This window comes from Arctopsyche grandis, chromosome 5 (assembly GCF_051622035.1).
Source record: "Arctopsyche grandis isolate Sample6627 chromosome 5, ASM5162203v2, whole genome shotgun sequence".
Lineage (NCBI taxonomy): Eukaryota > Metazoa > Arthropoda > Insecta > Trichoptera > Hydropsychidae > Arctopsyche > Arctopsyche grandis.
In genome coordinates this window covers 28,904,868-28,921,793 of record NC_135359.1, presented here as the reverse complement: position 1 = coordinate 28,921,793, position 16,926 = coordinate 28,904,868, and the positions used below count along the sequence as shown (strand labels likewise).

The 16,926-nt window shown below is 35.2% G+C and overlaps 1 protein-coding gene across 2 annotated transcripts; it reads right to left on the bottom strand.

Moving 5' to 3' along the window:
- Positions 1-52: 52 nt before the first annotated feature.
- On the bottom strand, positions 53-15,413 carry LOC143911873 (uncharacterized). Of its 2 annotated transcripts, XM_077430951.1 has the most exons (3): positions 14,904-15,413; positions 3,907-3,972; positions 53-2,014 (listed from the first exon to the last, which is right to left on the bottom strand). In XM_077430951.1, the coding sequence occupies exons 1-3, from the start codon at positions 15,154-15,156 to the stop codon at positions 861-863; spliced, it is 1,473 nt and encodes a 490-aa protein (XP_077287077.1). In that variant the 5' UTR covers positions 15,157-15,413; the 3' UTR covers positions 53-860. The 2 variants fall into 2 exon arrangements, with proteins under 2 accessions (XP_077287077.1, XP_077287078.1); XM_077430952.1 differs by lacking the exon at positions 3,907-3,972 and having other exon boundaries at positions 224-2,014; positions 14,904-15,307.
- Between the last annotated feature and the right edge of the window lie 1,513 nt (positions 15,414-16,926).

The following is a 16,926-nucleotide window of genomic DNA, read 5'->3' as shown; positions in this document are numbered from 1 at the left end:
TACAACAATTCGACGATAAAATTTTCATAGGTACGATAAAAATAATTTAATGTCCAAAATCTAAAATAGCCAACAATTAGTTTTACTTTTTTTTAATTAAATTTTCATTTACATTATATATGTATCTTTTTTAATATAATCACGTAAAAAAATCTACAACGTGTGGAATGTACTGTGAAGTCGTGTTAATATAATACGATCGTTTTTTTTTTTTTTGTTATTTGGCAACACGATATATTATTAGATTATTTCGGGAGATCTCAACCCGTGAACAGAGATCAATGATTCCAAAATAATAACCACATTACAATCGCTTAATTTTTTCGTCTAACTATGTATATATGACGTATATGTATGTTTGAAATTTCAACCATTTTTTTAGAATTACATTAAAAAAATTACATTACAATTCAATCTGCATGGTTATTATTCCGGAATGTAATAAATAGTGATACGTCACCGTTCCTTAAAAAAGAGGTTGAGATCCCCCGAATCATTTGAAATATCCTATCTAGACTTGCCGTCATCTCATATACAACATACATATTCATATTATTTAGTAGTTAAAGCCATGTTTTGTTAAATCTTAAGAGAGTGGAACCTTAATGTATGAGTTAGGGGGGAGGGGATGGGGGATTTTGTATGTGTTGTTTGTGTGAGGGGAGGATTTAGGGGAGGGTTTATGGGGGTCACTTTAGTACCCCAGTCGCGCATCTTCAGTCGAACAAACTACGTTAATAAAAACAGTCACACTGGTTTTTGCAGGAGCTGTCCAGGGCGGGCGCTCTAGCCTATGCTACTGTAGCCTAAGTCTAGGGGGAGATCACAGTCGGGGGCGGCGGCTCGGACCGCCTGGCCGTTTACATGGCCGTAGAGGGCGGCATCTGCAGGGGTAAAAGTGCAGGGGGTGGCCCGCTACTACCCCCAGACCCGCCCCCGGAACTCTTCTCCTTCTTCAACCTCTGCTTCAGATGCACTTTAGCATGCCTCTTCTTCTCGTCGGAGCGAGCGAACTTCCTCCCGCAAATGTCGCAAGAGAAAGGCTTCTCGCCAGTGTGAGTCCTAATATGGGTCGTCAAATGGTCCGACCTACTGAAGGACCTCATACAGATGCGACACTGGAAAGGCTTCTGACCCGTGTGAATCCTAATATGACGCGTCAGTTCGTCCGATCTTGAGAAACGCCTATCGCAATTCTCGACAGGACAAGCATAAGGTCGCTCGTGAATCGGAGTCTTGCTAGGCCTGTTTGGATACTTTCTAGGCTTTACGGGAACCAACTTGAGGGGAACATTACTCTGTTGATACACTTGGGAGAGTATCTCGTGTCCTTTGCTAGTCGAAGGATTGTATTCGGCGAGCGTCACTTGGTAATGTCCCGTCTGTTGGTGCGGTTGAGCTTCGTTCGCACACGAAGCTGGTATACTGTACGGTTCTTGCTTAGGTACTAATCCTGAAGGTCCTGGCACTGATATATTCTGGGTTTGGGGCATGTAGTTTGGGTCCGGTTGAGGTGCAGATACTGGCGTTTCTAACCATTGGTATTTGCCTCCTTGAGGGGCTCTGTAGTTCATGTCTGACGAGGGCATTTCTACAGGTAGTTGCTGATATGAAGGGGGTTGTCTCAGATTGCACTCTCCCAGGCCTAGGAGTTCTGGTCTGTCGTCGTATTGTGGACTGCCTGTGCTGTATTGTTGTATGCTGAACATGGGTTGAAATAAGGTCTTGTCCGGGCTGGGTAGCGCCCATTGGCCTAAGGAGGCTGGGGGTGAAAGAGACTGTGGGGGTTGCTGATGCTGGGGGGTGGACGTCCCCGTGAATACGCCCCTGTATGAGATTTTGTGGAGGTCAGGGGGCGGCGGGGGCGGTGGGTACATCGAGGCGCTCGTGGTACTTGCATTGCTGGCTTCCTCTTCGCGCGCCCCTGGACTCAGGGACGCCTCGTGTTTGGGTCCTCCGCGTCCGCTACACGGACTACCTGCCGTCAATGACAGCTCCTCGCCTTCCAACGAACCTGCAACAAAAGCAAATCAAGGTTGTAATAAAAATACCAACAATGAACAGATGATCTTATCATCTGACGAATGTACCACCACACACATTATATCTACTGTATGTGCCTGAATATTTTTAAGGCCTCACACGCATGCTCTTTTCCTGAGGGAATAATAGCTTTAACCTAAAGGTGACATTGGGATGTGTCTGCAGGAAAGTATAGGACATGATAGCTACGTACATTTGCCGTAGTTAGAAACACTACGAGAGACAAATCTTTCGACTCATACACACATACATACATACAATGTCTATATTAAATAAAATAGCAAAGCTCATTGTTTAAAAAAAATGTAATTATAATGTCAGATCTAAAAAGACAGTTAGGAGAGTATTGTGTTGAGAACAGAAGTAGACTTTATATTTATACATATGTATGTATGTAGGAATTATAATCGATGGAATTTTCTTCTTAGAAATGTTTATAAAAGTTTCAGTCGGTCAAAATTTATACATCACTATTTAAGGCTCTCAGTTTATAAACGAATTGCTTTAATTTGCTGTCGAATTGAATTGAATTTCAATTGATTTCATCATCATCATTATCATATACAGCCATTCGCCATCCACTGCTAGATGAAGGCCTCTCCAACACGCTTGCATTCGCTTCTATTTTGGATAACTCTCACATCTATAATTTCATCCACTCACCTTCCATGTGGCCTTTTTTGCACCATTTTACAATCTTTCGGGTAACATTCGTGCACTTTTTTAAACCAACTTTCTATCAAGTTTATATAAAAAAAAAAAATTAAAAAAATTATCAATCATTCAAATATATCCTATTATTATGATCTTTGCAGTTAGCATTTATGAAATTGTAGTTATTTAAGGGCAATTTTCAGAGATTGCGATCGAATGAATGTATAAATCTTTACGCGCTTTCGGAATATTTTTTTGCATGTTGCTCATTTTCTAGCTACGATCACATTCTAGTGCAAAAAAGGGTCCGATATTTTCAAATACGATATTGCAAACTGCCCTATAGTGTTATCAAACCAAACGTAAGCTTTTTATTTCAAAATAACAATCACACAATACAATTACAATTATGAGGAAAATATGTACAATTTAAATAAACATATATTTAATTAATATTAGTACAATATTCAACAAAAAGCTCATACACATTTATCACCAATTAGTCAGTCAACGCAGTCGTTAGACTTAAATTTATTGCGTTATCGAAATGTTGCACAGTATCAGTAAAACTTGGGATTGGAAAGACTTCAAATAATTACATACAAGCATAGATTTCACCGTATTTTCGCGGTGAAACCTATGCTTATATTAATTTCGCGGTGAAATCTATGCTTATATGCGCGTATATTAATTTTCAATGAAAATTAATATACGCGCTAGTAAACGCTTTTACATAGATGTATCGTGCTATATCAAAATATTTACGTTTTAAATTAAAAATAATACAGTCTGGATCGATACGCATACATAAATGTTTACGATGCTATAGCACACATTACACGAATATCTCCCCAGGGTGATGTATGTATAATATAATATAATAATTTGAAGAGCGGTTCGTAACACTACGGTTTTTCAATTATTCACGCTTTTGCTTTATGTATAATAATAATTTTAGGCGCAAATTACGAAAATATTCATACACATACATACATATAAATGATATTATAATATAATATAGTACAAAATCATAATAAACAACAATGTGAGAGCGAAACGATAAGCGCTCAGGGGAACGTTCATATCCGGTCAGGCGTTTCGCTTTATCGACAAAAATACACACAAAACATATCAAAATACACATATTGATGGGGAAAAATACATTTTATACAGTAATTTGGGGTTATTATATATTAAAAATTTGCTTACTAGAATTGTATGGACGCAGCCCGTCGAAATTCCTCGCAATATCTCGTAGAAGTTGGAATTGTGATTCTAAAAATACATATATTTAAAATAGACTTTGTTTTTTGGTATATGGAACACTTCATATGGTAATCAATGGGTTAATTTTTTATAATATTTTTTTTTTGGTTAGTGTGTGTGTGTGAAGCCGGAGGCACGTCGCGATAAACTGACCGATCTTACTATGTAAAATATAGTATATATTTTAATAATAATCAAATGCAAAACTTTCTAAAGTGCGACCGGTGCAAAAGTGCAGTTGCAGCTGGACGCGGCTTTACGGCTTCCTTATTGTGTGCATACATTAATGTGGAACTCGGTCATCTAATATATAAATCAGCGCTGCTCAATCATCGGAGGCTGGGCAATCCGATCATGTCGGATTAGTCGATAAATCGAAATGCAGGGGCGTTCCGAGGGTAAAGGGCCAACAGATTTACGATCCCGGTTACGCCTTTTTATTGATACACAGTTCAATTTTCGAAATTGATTACGCTTTAACCGACGCACGCCACTTCGATAAATCGACTTGTATTACTACAAATTGTATTACTACGCTCTGATAATTGTCCTGTTTCAACTGTATAGCGGAAATATATAAGTTTAAACTTCAACCTAATTGACGGCAATCAAAAACACCGAAATTATTGTATTCAACTCTAATCACACTAATAAGCACCGTTTCAATGGCGATTTAAGTAATCAGCCACTTATTACAATCAATCAAAGAGTGATGCAATATAATGAATGCATATTTAAAATATATAATCGCCGCTTAATGTGATCATTTTTACTATATTTGATAATAATAACCGACATTTAAAAGTTAGTAACAAAACAGGTTTGATTCACTATGATAATGATTTGAGTAATCAATTAACTATTCAAATTTATTGAAAATTTGCAGCATATACATAAGGCTTTGAATAATGTAATTGCTGTTTAATGTAATCATATTTATAATATTTGATAACAATAACCGATATTTAAAAGTTAGAAATCAGAGCACGCTCGGTTCACTATTATAGCAATTATTAAAATCAATAGAAAATTTGCGAAAACAAATTTATCAAGGCTTTGAATAATATAATCTTCATTTAATGTGATCATTTTTTTAAAGTTCTGATAACAATAACCGAAATTTAAAAGCTTAAAATCAAAACGCATATCAGGAAACGCAGTCATTGTGATGGCGATTTAATCGGCTACTTATTATAATCAGTCGAAAAGTAAGAAAAAATATTTAGCAAATCTACTAATAGTATAATCATCGTTTAATTATTTATTTTTTTATATCAAAATCTAATTTTTTCAATGCCAACTTATTAAAGCTTTACGATTCACTTACTGCGATTGTAAATTATATTTTAATCAACTAAAAGTTGGTGCAATCAATTTAATAATATAATCAAAACTCAATGTTATCAAATTATTGTTTTATTGGTAACATAATCCAATAAGTAAAAGTTAAATTAAATAGATGAAAGCTTTATTATTATATGAAATTTCTACTATTAGATATGTATGTACATACATTTCATGTTAGGTATTTCAATTGATTTCTTTACTAACAGCATGATTTCATTTAGATTTAATTTGTAACGAAATTCAAACTATTAATTTTCAATTATTTAGTATGTATCGCAGTGTTCGTATATAAGAGAAATTCGAACAATTTCCGAAGAATCGCCTTAACGAAGTAAAGACGCAGATTGTCGTCATCGATAGGTCCCTCGTCGAGCACCCAAGATGTTCATCGGACTTAATTGGACTAATCCGTTAGGTCTTTAAGAACCGGCCGCTGGACTATTAGGACTATTAGGCCAACGCACCACAGCCTCGAGACAAAAGAGAGACAGAGAGACTTCGGGTTTTTCGAAGCTTTCGCAACGCGTGGGCGTACTTTTCGTCGAAATTACACCCATTGAAATATTACTTGATTTATATGGGTACACCGTGTGTACACCCAGTAGTCGATTTAGAATACCGGTAGCGATCGTAATTAACACTTGTTCAAAAAACGATTCGATTTTAATTTACCCAACGCTCGTTGATAGGTAAGAAGTCGTTAGATTTACACGAAATGGGCAGACGTATACGCGTCCAATTACATTATATTTTATATGTAGTAGTAGTATCTATGTAGATACGATAGGCTGTTAATTAACTTTGATCTTGTTTGTCGGAATTAAATTGTAGCCATTATATAATATGTGTTGAACAATGATTTGTACATCTGCAGAATATATTGTATTATAAAAGGTTTTCGAAGAACGAAAAGTCGTTTCACAAGAAGTGAAAGCTACGTATTAATAATGTAAGATAAAATATCTCCTCTCTCTTTGTTTGATTCTCACATTTTGTCACTATTTTCTATTCTACGTAAATTATTATAAGCTGAACGCGGTTATTAAGAAATGTGTTGTATACAAATCGTTCATATATTGAAAACTTTCATTCAATTTCAGATACTGAAATTTTTTATTACTTAAGCTTTTCGCCGAAATGCTAATTTTGTTGCAGGTTTGTTTTTTCGAATAAAACAGAATGTTCTTAGTATTCAGTCAACAAAGCACATACATATATATTTTAAAATCTCAATAAATTAGATTTTCCGGGAAATTCCGCAACATGTGTGCGAATGTATTAGCATCGAAAACGTTTATATAACAGCTTTTTTTTGATGATATTAGATAGAAAGAAAATTTGTTTGTATTCCAATTTAGTTGATTACTAAAATTAAATACAAAAATATATCATATTAGACTTACATATATGATGTAAGCTCATAGCTTAATACTTCATGCGATATCAAATGTTTATGGTTCATTTTTAAGTGAAATTGATAGCCTGTTGGGATTTGGTCACATTGTAGACGAATCGAGACAAAAAGTGAAATTCAGACGCCTTCTTATTTTCACAGTTTGGCGGTCAATGTCTCGTTTGACCAATTACGCATTCTGGCGTGTGGAGAGATAATGAACGTGGGGGTGGAATGACAGATTCGGAGACGAAAAAGGGGGACTCCCACATATCCCGTCACAAAAATGGGTCAAGGTCATTTCATCATCACACCCACCATCCGAGGAATCATAAATCCTCAAAAAAAAAAAAAAACGGGTTAAATCGAGAATGCAATACGGAATGAAATCATCACCGAGCGGTATGTGCGTGCCGACGCCTGAATATGTAAATGTCGGGACACGATTCACGCCGGTGAAGCTCTCCGGGTCGGATTGTGATGATGATGACGACGATGATAATCCTCGAGACTGGTGTTTCGGAACAGATCCGTGGCTGATAATTTGTCCTAACGATGGGTAGCCCGTCATTTGACCAGAAGCGCTCGTTAAAACGTGGTCGCAACACTCGCTCTCGACTCGGAGCACTCTATCTGGACAGGATGTTTAGTAGATTAACAAAACTGCCTTGTCAAGCGCTCGTATGTATGTTTTATTTGTTTATTGTAATATTATTATTATTATGAACGTTGTCGTTAACAATGAAAAACTGATTTGAAACTTATCATGGCGAGTGCGCTATCGCGCGAGCAGGAAGCTTTTCGACGAAGCTGAGCCGCCATTTAAAAATTGTATATAATTAAAGCAAATTCAATCTCGGAATAAATGTCAGAGTGCTATGTACGGATCGGCATACAATATGTAATATTTATCAATGAAAAGTGATTGTTGTTTTTGAGAGCGATGAATAGATAAAAAATTGCTCGGTGCGATCTATATGTATGTATGTATATTATGTGCTTTTTTTTTTTGCAAGATCGAGTACGCAATAAACAATGCAAATTAGATTGCCGCTTTATGCGCAGACTGATCAGGAATCGACAACGGTTTTTATTTAAATAATATCCCAATATGTCGTTATTGAAATTATATTAATTTGAATTGTATACTGGTAATCTACCAATACAAAGAAATTCTGATGTTTTGTAAACTATTTTATTTATTTTAATAGATACATCAATCAAATATTAATTTTATAAGATAATGAACAGAGGATGTATAAGAAAAATTGTACTTTTCATCAAGTGTGCTATTATGCAATATGAATAGAGTACGTATAAGAAAAACTGTGTTTTCCACCAACGTATATATGTATGTACCTACGTATGCATATAAACGAAATTCACTAAGCGATTTCCTCGTTTGTGTTTATGCTACAGTTATATATTAAGTAGTCGTTATATTTTTTTTATTTCAATTATATAATTTTCTCTGTTTTAAGTTGGTTCGTTGTTGTTTATTAAATTTTTATTTTTTGAGTCGTACTCACACATGGCGTCATACCGTGTGGAGATGCTGAGTGTGAGTGACTAAGGACACTTCATAATCACTTCACGTTTAACGGCTCGTGTTACTCATAAATCGCGGTTACGACGCGATTACGTTTTATTATTATTATTATATTTTTCATAATGTCCTCGAATAGCTTGGAAACTCTCATATTCTCAAACCGCAAAGCGAAAATTTTGCACCGATTCAAATCTGAACGACGCAAACCAACTAACTGACTATATAGGTGAGCAAACTTCCTTATTATTGCGCGGAATAAATTATAAAAAATATATAATGTAAGCGAACGTGTCTATCAAATTGACATTTGACACAAAATGGCGCCCCAATATTCAATGTGTAGTAATTAATCATTTTTTCCATGCCTTTGATCATTTCCTTGTATACGCGTCGGTTAATCAATTGCATCATTATAACATAGTGTATCGGTATATCTATAGAAGAATTTTGCTGTACTTCTGAGCTGAAAATATGTATAATTTGGAGAAGAGCTGATTGTGCTCTATGAAGATGTTAATCATATGCGTGTGGATGAGTTTTGTGAGTCTGAGAGGGATTTCTGTAGAGATTAGGAGGGGGTTTAAATTCGAATTCGCCGGTTGTAAATTTAAGGGTCGGTAGACGGAATGCGAGGGCGGGTTTCACGGTATCGAGAGAGGGGTCCCCGTGACCCCATAACGAGGTCGGGTTTTGGGGTTAAGGCCGCGACCGAGGGCGGGGGCGGCCGCCCACAACAAGGCCGCCGCCCCCGACAACAGGTCCCCGAGCTCGTAAACACGAGCACGTAAATAAACACTGGAAGGCGTGTTGCATAACGACTGCAATCGGTTGCATGTGCAAACACGTAAACAATTTTTTTTTGGGAAATCTGCAGGTGGAAATTAATTTTCCTAGAAAATTTCATATTGCTTTTTATACCGCACTAATGTACAATTTGAGGGGTCAAATATTGGCTTTCAAATTTGGGCATATTTTATCGAAAAGTTTGTACCAATATTATATAGATCCGACTCATCAATTTTGGAATCAGAAAGTTCTAATATGAGATCTGGAATTTAATAACAATCAAAACTTCTAAATCAATTTTTTAAAATGAAATTTTGATATAATACAATAGATTAAAATCTACCAAATGTTTATATGTTTTTCGATATAAAAATCTACAGTTTTCAATTAAGAATGGCCGAATTCTCTTTGTACAACTTTTAAGTTCTGTTCTTTACCCGAACAACACAAGGTAATTCATCTAATTTGAAAAAATAAAAAATAAAACTTTTCCCGAATTTCAATTCGGGAGTGTTTTGAATGCGAAGAATTTATGAACTTTTTTCCATGTATCATTTATTTATATATGTATATTTAGATACATGGATATATCATCTGCACTTTTACTAAAGAATATCAAGTTGCTCTATATACAAATTTGTACATATTAAAAAAGTTATTTATATATTTTCTGCAATTTGCTGTAATATAAAATATCCCAATGAAATCAGCGACGAATTCCCTACATAAAATGTCTACAATATTTCAACGGCGTTAAATCGACATTGATAAAATCGAGCTTTATTTAATATCGAGATAGCGCGTTATTTCCTAGTTAAACGACACATTACTTAACAAATTGAACATTCACACAGTCGTGTTTGTAATTAGTTATAATAATAATATATGCATTACTTTATTATGGATCGACCGTAATTTAACTACACGTCAGCCTAGCAAGCGTAATATATATTTTTTTTATCGAATCAGAGACCAGGAATTGGTTCGAAATTAGATCTAGATAACATCACGTTATTATTTATAGTTATTTTTTCGAAAGTGTACGTACAATTCATACCCACGGAAAGCTCACTGCATGTAAAGTCTAACTGTATTTTATTTACGCATAAATATGCAGTGAAATACGACACCGATAAACCCTACAATGAAGTAACTTCGACAGTATCAAAACTCGATCTCGAATTTGAACTCTTCTCTATTCACGAGTGTTAATTTCGTTTCTTAAAAAAAAAAATCGATACACGTTTTAAACAAATGTCCACGGATGTATGAGCCATCCGACACAGCATCTGTTCTTTAGATTATCGTCGAGAATAATAATGTGCACGTACTGCGCATCATTGTTGGGGCAGAATAATACCCAAAGGGTTCCCTCTCGCACATGCTCCTTCTCTCTATCTCTCCGATGGACCAGTTTTACCGCCCGCTGTTTGCTTTATATTTCCTCAACATTATCGATACACATTATCGTGTTCAACATTAATTTAATGTAATCAATTGAGCCGGCGTGCGCCCCTTAATCAATTGCCGCCCGTTACTTGAGCCAGCGGCGTACGAAGGGATCTCGAAAAAGTACTCGTCTTGAACGAGACGCACTTTACATATAGCTTCAAAGCTGAATTCAGTACTAGAAAGCTATAAATATTTTAAAAATTTAAATACACAATCAACATATACTAATATTAGTATCCAAAAAACCTAACATCATAATATAAACACTAATTAAATACGAATTTTTGTTCATTATAGTGGTAAAAGTTGAGAATTTAACAATTTCATATTATTATTTATGTAGATTGAATTATAAATTTGTAATTTTTTATTGATTTCATTGGAAAAAATATAATAGTATAGTAGGTATAATAATACATATTTATGATGATATAAATAATTTATTTATTAATTTTGACTATTCAAAAAAAATTTAAGAAATTCATTATTTTAGCAAAATAACAAAACATCGACAGTAAGTGTATTTAATTTAAATTTTATGAAATATTTGATTAGTTTAAAGATAAAATTTCGTTGAAAATATATATTCTTAATGATTTTTAGGTAGTATCGACGAATTGCCCGGCGTTGCTTAGACGAGTGAAATTTAGAAAAGATGTAACTTTTTCAGAAAATTTTCTAGTCATGTTAGAATACTATGAGGCAATTTATTAAATTTGTTAGTTTTAAATTTAAAACTGTTGATTTGCATAGTGGACAAACAGACAAACATTCAACTTTATATAGAATAAAATTTTATATATTGTAAATTTGAATAAAAAAGTAAATAAATGCAACAATACACGTATGATACATACACATACGACTATGCAAAAGTTTATCTCACATTTTTTCCTACAATTTGTATGTAAAAGTGTCATAACGCGTCTGTATTCAAATCCGACCCATTACAGGGTAGTTCAACCCGCACGTGAGCGAACTTCAAAGTGCGCGGTCGCAGATTTGCACGGTCTTCCTTTAGCGCGACACCATATCATATACATATAATATAAGTGAGTTCGCTTCCAAATACGGCTTAAGATAGTGCGACAATTAACCGTTCGCTTGCACAACAAATAAATAACGATTTAACGACGAAAAGTAATAAAATCGAGCGAATATTTTCCCGACACGAAAATTTAGTGTCGCGTCTTTTCCGGCGCGTCGTAAATCGCAATTTGATAGGCGACGCTAAAACTGTCGTAGTTTTATGTACCTATCCAGGATTACGAGGATGCTGCTATGGGGCGATTATTTAATTAAGATCGATGGCCAAGCGCCACGAGAAGTGCTTCATTAACCAATTTGACGACGGCAAGAGTCAACGGTTCAATTGTTTGATTGGTTCCGAGACGCCGCGCCGTGAGAGTTTGGACGAAAAGTAATATAAAAAAAAATGATAAACTTACTAAGAAACGAAATAATGGTTGCATTATCGACGTGTAACATGAAACATTGCTTGTTTACATGTTTAAGTTGACCGGTTAACAATATTTCGTGAAAACGCCTCGTAATTGAACCTTCGGCGTTCCATGTGTAAACACGCACGAGTGAAAAGCAAACATGCGATCGATGTCGAGAGGGACGCACACGCGTTAAGTGGAAGGGAGGGAAATTTTTATTTTCCGTTGATTGTGTATTATATACCTCTATATATGTATACCTACATATCAAGAAAATTCTGTGTTTTATATGCAGGCTCTCGATCGGTCGACGGCGACCTGTTGTTTCGTAGTAAAAGTGCGGGATTCGATCTCGTTATCTTATGGAGTTTTATTATGTGATACGTCTTGAACGGATTTCACATAAATATGTTAAATTTTACGGGCCGTATAAGTGTCATTTATATACTGTTTTATTTGCCGACGGAAAGTTCAGATTTTATGCTTGAATACTTCATTGATGGTATTCTGTAGAAATGCTAATCTTCGTATGAGAAATATGTCACTCTAGTTACGCGGATATTCAAAATGTGGAATTTTTACATATACAGTTCTCTTATACAGTTCACATGGTTTTCGTGTAAGTCGTCATTTTTTATCTCTCTTATCTCTTATTTTAAATTAATTTATTGCTGATGATCCATTCGGGATGAAATAATAAAAATTTATGATTTGTTACGGGGAAATCGAAAGAATCAATTTTCAGCTCCAAAAACATTATTTCAGTTTGACTTGATTTGTAAATTGTTATCACTACTTTTGATTCGAAATGTTCAGAATATCGGAATAAACTTATCACATTTTTTTTTAAATATTGTAAAACGCAAAACGATATATTCAATGATATGATAAAGTGGACGTCAATTTAAAATAAAATGGTTCATATATTGAATTGTTAATGCAATCATACATACGTACATACATATATTAATATTATGCTTCTTGAATTAATTATAAAAAAATCAATGTTTAAATGCGGCGTAATAATCAGACGCGTTCAAAATTGATTTTTATTATAAAAAATACAAATTATTTTGATTTTTATTTAAATAAATATATAGTAAAATCATTTATTTTATGGTGAAATTTCAAAAAAATATATTATTATTCAATTTGAATGGTTAAAAAAATCAATATTAAGTCGTTTAAATTTGACGCATTTTTAAATATTTAAAATGATTATGTTTATATTAATTACATAAAATTTTCTTTCATAAGCAATTGTAATATGTATAATAATAAACTGAATTTTTAATGACATTATAAATGAATCGTTATATATTATACTCAATGCTTAAAAAATCAATATTAAGATGCGGCGTAATAAACTGACTGGTTTAAATTTGTTTTCATTGATAATTTTTGTTTGTTGTTTTTTTTTTATGATAAATTGTGATAAATTGGCGTTTGTTTTATATTATGTGATTAAATAAAAAATGTGTTTTTAATAAAATAAGTGAAAAATTGGTCGTCAAAGTTAGTGAGCGGGAGTCCGCGCGCGCCGAAGAATGGTCGTTAATTTAATATAATTACCCTTTTGGCCTGCGCACGGTGCGGGCCTGATTGAGTTAATTCGTGGGGCGGCCAGAGGGCGACTTCTTGTCTCGCCGTTGACGATATGTCAAGTGCCCAAACACAATATTTGTCTGTTTGATTTAACATTTTTCGGTGAGTCGTCAGGTAGTGTGGGAATCGTTACGGAAACTTCGCGGTCGCGCGTGTTTACACACCAAAACACCATATAGACCGAGTTTTTGTACGACACACATAAAGCAAACATAAATAGTAATGATATTACAAATATCGCATTTTCCACGGCGTTATTTTTATACGCATTTACGTATTATGTATTAAACGACGAGAGATGAAAACGCACGTACACACAGATCGAAAGAGGTTACACACTGTCTGAGATAGTATTCACACACGGATGCTGCGGATGAATCATCGACGTCAAATATTCGAACGATACTTGAATCGAAAACACAGATCGTACTGCTGTCATGATGTGATATCAGTCACAAGTGTCGTATTTAAATATGACATAATATGGCGCCAATGTAAACAAACGCAGTGATGCCGAAGTTTGATTGAAAACACACTGTTATTTTAATTTTTGAACAACGTATAGTAAAACTTCAAAATTACAATGAAAAAAAACCATATGTACATATATTATACATATTATATTTGTAGATAAAAAGCTTTGTTTTTTTTTTTTGGAAAATTATTGAAAGATATGCCATTTTTATACATAAATGACATATTTTTAATATGCGTATTTTAGGCTAAAAATCTTATTCAATTTTTAGTTCGCATTTTGTAATATATAATATTTTTATTATATATAGTAATAAATTTAAAATGTATATTGAAATTTAAGTAATGGAATTAAGTTGGAAAAAAGCACAAATGAAAATTTTTCTAATTGGAATTTTCTATTAAATAGAAAAATTTTGATAATTGATTTGAATTCGAATTTAATCTAATGCATAGTTTCGAAAGAGATTTTGTAAGGTTTAATGTAAGGTTTGGGTGGTTGAAACCGTGATGTTAATTTTAATAAAAAAAAAACACAAATGAATTTAAATAAAATAAAGCCATGTTTAAGCGGTTTATAGTACAAATACCGAGCGAAGCCGGGTAGCACCACTAGTATACAATAATTATATATCGACCGGCTTTATACGGCGCCAAAATATGTAAAAGTTTGTATGTAAAATTTTCCTATGAATTATGGCGCCAAAGTGTCCAAAGTGCGGAAAATGGATACAATCTAACTAACGTCGGTATGAAATTGAGATTTTTACTATACACTTGTTCAAATGACAAAAAAAAAATGAAAATTGTAAAAATTGATATCACACTCATGACGGCAAAAACAATCACAGTCACTAATTTCGGAATCATCAGCAGCGTCCCAGTGCAGTACCTGAGATGGGCGTCGGTTCCACAGTGAGTGGACAGTCGCCGAAGAAGCTGGGAGCATCGGCAGCAGTGGTGATAGGGGTGTGCAGAGTGGTGTCGGTAGCAGCCCTGGCGTCAGGGGGGTCGGGATGATCAGGGGCGCCCCCAGCCCGATAGAGGCACTCGAAGCCGAGCACGTGGTGCATGTGAGGGGGCGGCGGGGGCTCCCCCAGGAGAAGATGGGCAGGTAGCGGGAGATCGAGCGCGTCCATCACCATGGTGTTGTATTGGTTGGGCGCGGGCACCACCTGCTCGGGCTCGGGCCGCGCGCCCAATGGGATCAGATACAGCGCCGTGCCGGGTGCCGTGGCTCAGTGCCGTACCCGAGTTCCGGGCACGTGCTTCAAGGTGCCGGGCCAGCGAGGCACTGGCCGCCCGCGAGGCAAGCCCGCTTTTATCAATGGCTCGCGCTGTTCCATATTTGGTAGCGCGGCGCAGGCGCGGACTGGCCAATCAACTGTACGCGCGTCACGTCACCGGGGGGCGGCACACGCCGGAGGAGACACCCATCGCCGCCCCCCACCTGCCCAACTCCCTCTCTGCCGCCCCCCCTCCCCCTCCGCCCGCCCGTCCTGGCTCGGTGGGCTTTTCCGGCAGAAGCTCGCGCGGGCCTGTCGGGTGGGCCGGGTGCGCTCTTCAGCGTACAGCCACTCGCACTTACACATGTACAGGGCCGTAGGTCGCCAAAAAGAACACGAAAATTGTCCCAATATCTGACTCCGACTCCAATATGTAAAATTGAACTATTTCGAATATATCTGCTGTACCAAATCGGTTCAGTGATCATTGGTCACAAAGCGCTCCCCTACTAAAAGTCACTAAAATCTCTATAACGGAACGAAAAGTCCATCATACTAACGATAACTATCATACTACCGAAAACTCGAGTGCCAAATATTCCGCATTCGCGGTTTTCATAGCAAAAATTGTCTTTGTGACCATCGCAATGTGACTAATAACACTGTTTGACAAATGATGACTTTTTTTTCGGTTCAGAGACGAGATATGACATTTCTTATAGATATATGCCCAGTGAACACGAATCTGGTAATAAAAAAATGTTGATTTGCTCGAGATTTGGAGATATATGTATGTGTAATTAAATCGCGCGATTTTGCTATATCTTGGTGTTGTTCGGTTGATGTCTCAAAATCTGTCAATTTCCTGTTCAAAATTAATATTGGAATCTATTGTCGGGTATTTTATTTTTCATTTGTAGTACTGAAAACTACTACAAATGAAAGATAAAATACCCAACTATAGATTCCAATATTCATTTTGAACAGGAAATTGACCGAACAACACCAAGATATAGAAAAATCGCGCGATTTAAAAAACACATATATCTCCGAATCTCGAGCCAATCAACATTTTTTATTACCAGATTCGTGTTTACTGTGCATAGATCTATAAGAAAAGTCATATTTCGTCTCGGAACCATTTTTCGTGTCGAACAGTGTAATCCAATTACCACTAAATCAAAGTGTTGCTGTAATAGTACATAATTACCTATTTATTTCCGGGCTATGTACATAGGTAGAGCTTTTAAATGTTAATCTAATTTTAAGAAGGGGTTCAAATTGTAAATAGTTAATTGATAATATCAAAAATCGCCGTCTATTGAAAATTTTTCATATGAACTAATCAGGCTTCATGTGTAGTTATAAAATACATGACTCTTAAATTGTCTTATAATCAGACTACGACTCCAATTTTAAATACGTAAAAAAAGTTTTTTTTCGAATGTTTTTGGGAAACTAATTCTAGATGCTGTTGTTAATAATTAGCTATTGATTATTATTTTATTTTTGGGCTACTGAGGTAGAGCTTTTTAATTTTAATATTTTTTTCAGAAAAAATATATGTAATAAATAGTAATACATATATTGACTCTTTTTTGATATTATCAATTAACAATTTTTGATAATATCAAAAATTTTTTGAAAAATTTGACAATTTTTCCACAAATTGAGTCTCCCAATTTTAAA

What these genes read in the sequence shown, in the direction of transcription:
- LOC143911873 (XM_077430951.1), bottom strand. Translation starts at nt 15,156, where the DNA reads ATGGTGATGGACGCGCTCGATCTCCCGCTACCTGCCCATCTTCTCCTG. An exon ending in GGAACCGACGCCCATCTCAG is followed by an intron (nt 3,973 to 14,903) that starts GTACTGCACTGG and finishes ATGTATTTTTAG; the next exon opens with AATCACAATTCCAACTTCTA. An exon ending in GCTGCGTCCATACAATTCTA is followed by an intron (nt 2,015 to 3,906) that starts GTAAGCAAATTT and finishes CTTTTGTTGCAG; the next exon opens with GTTCGTTGGAAGGCGAGGAG.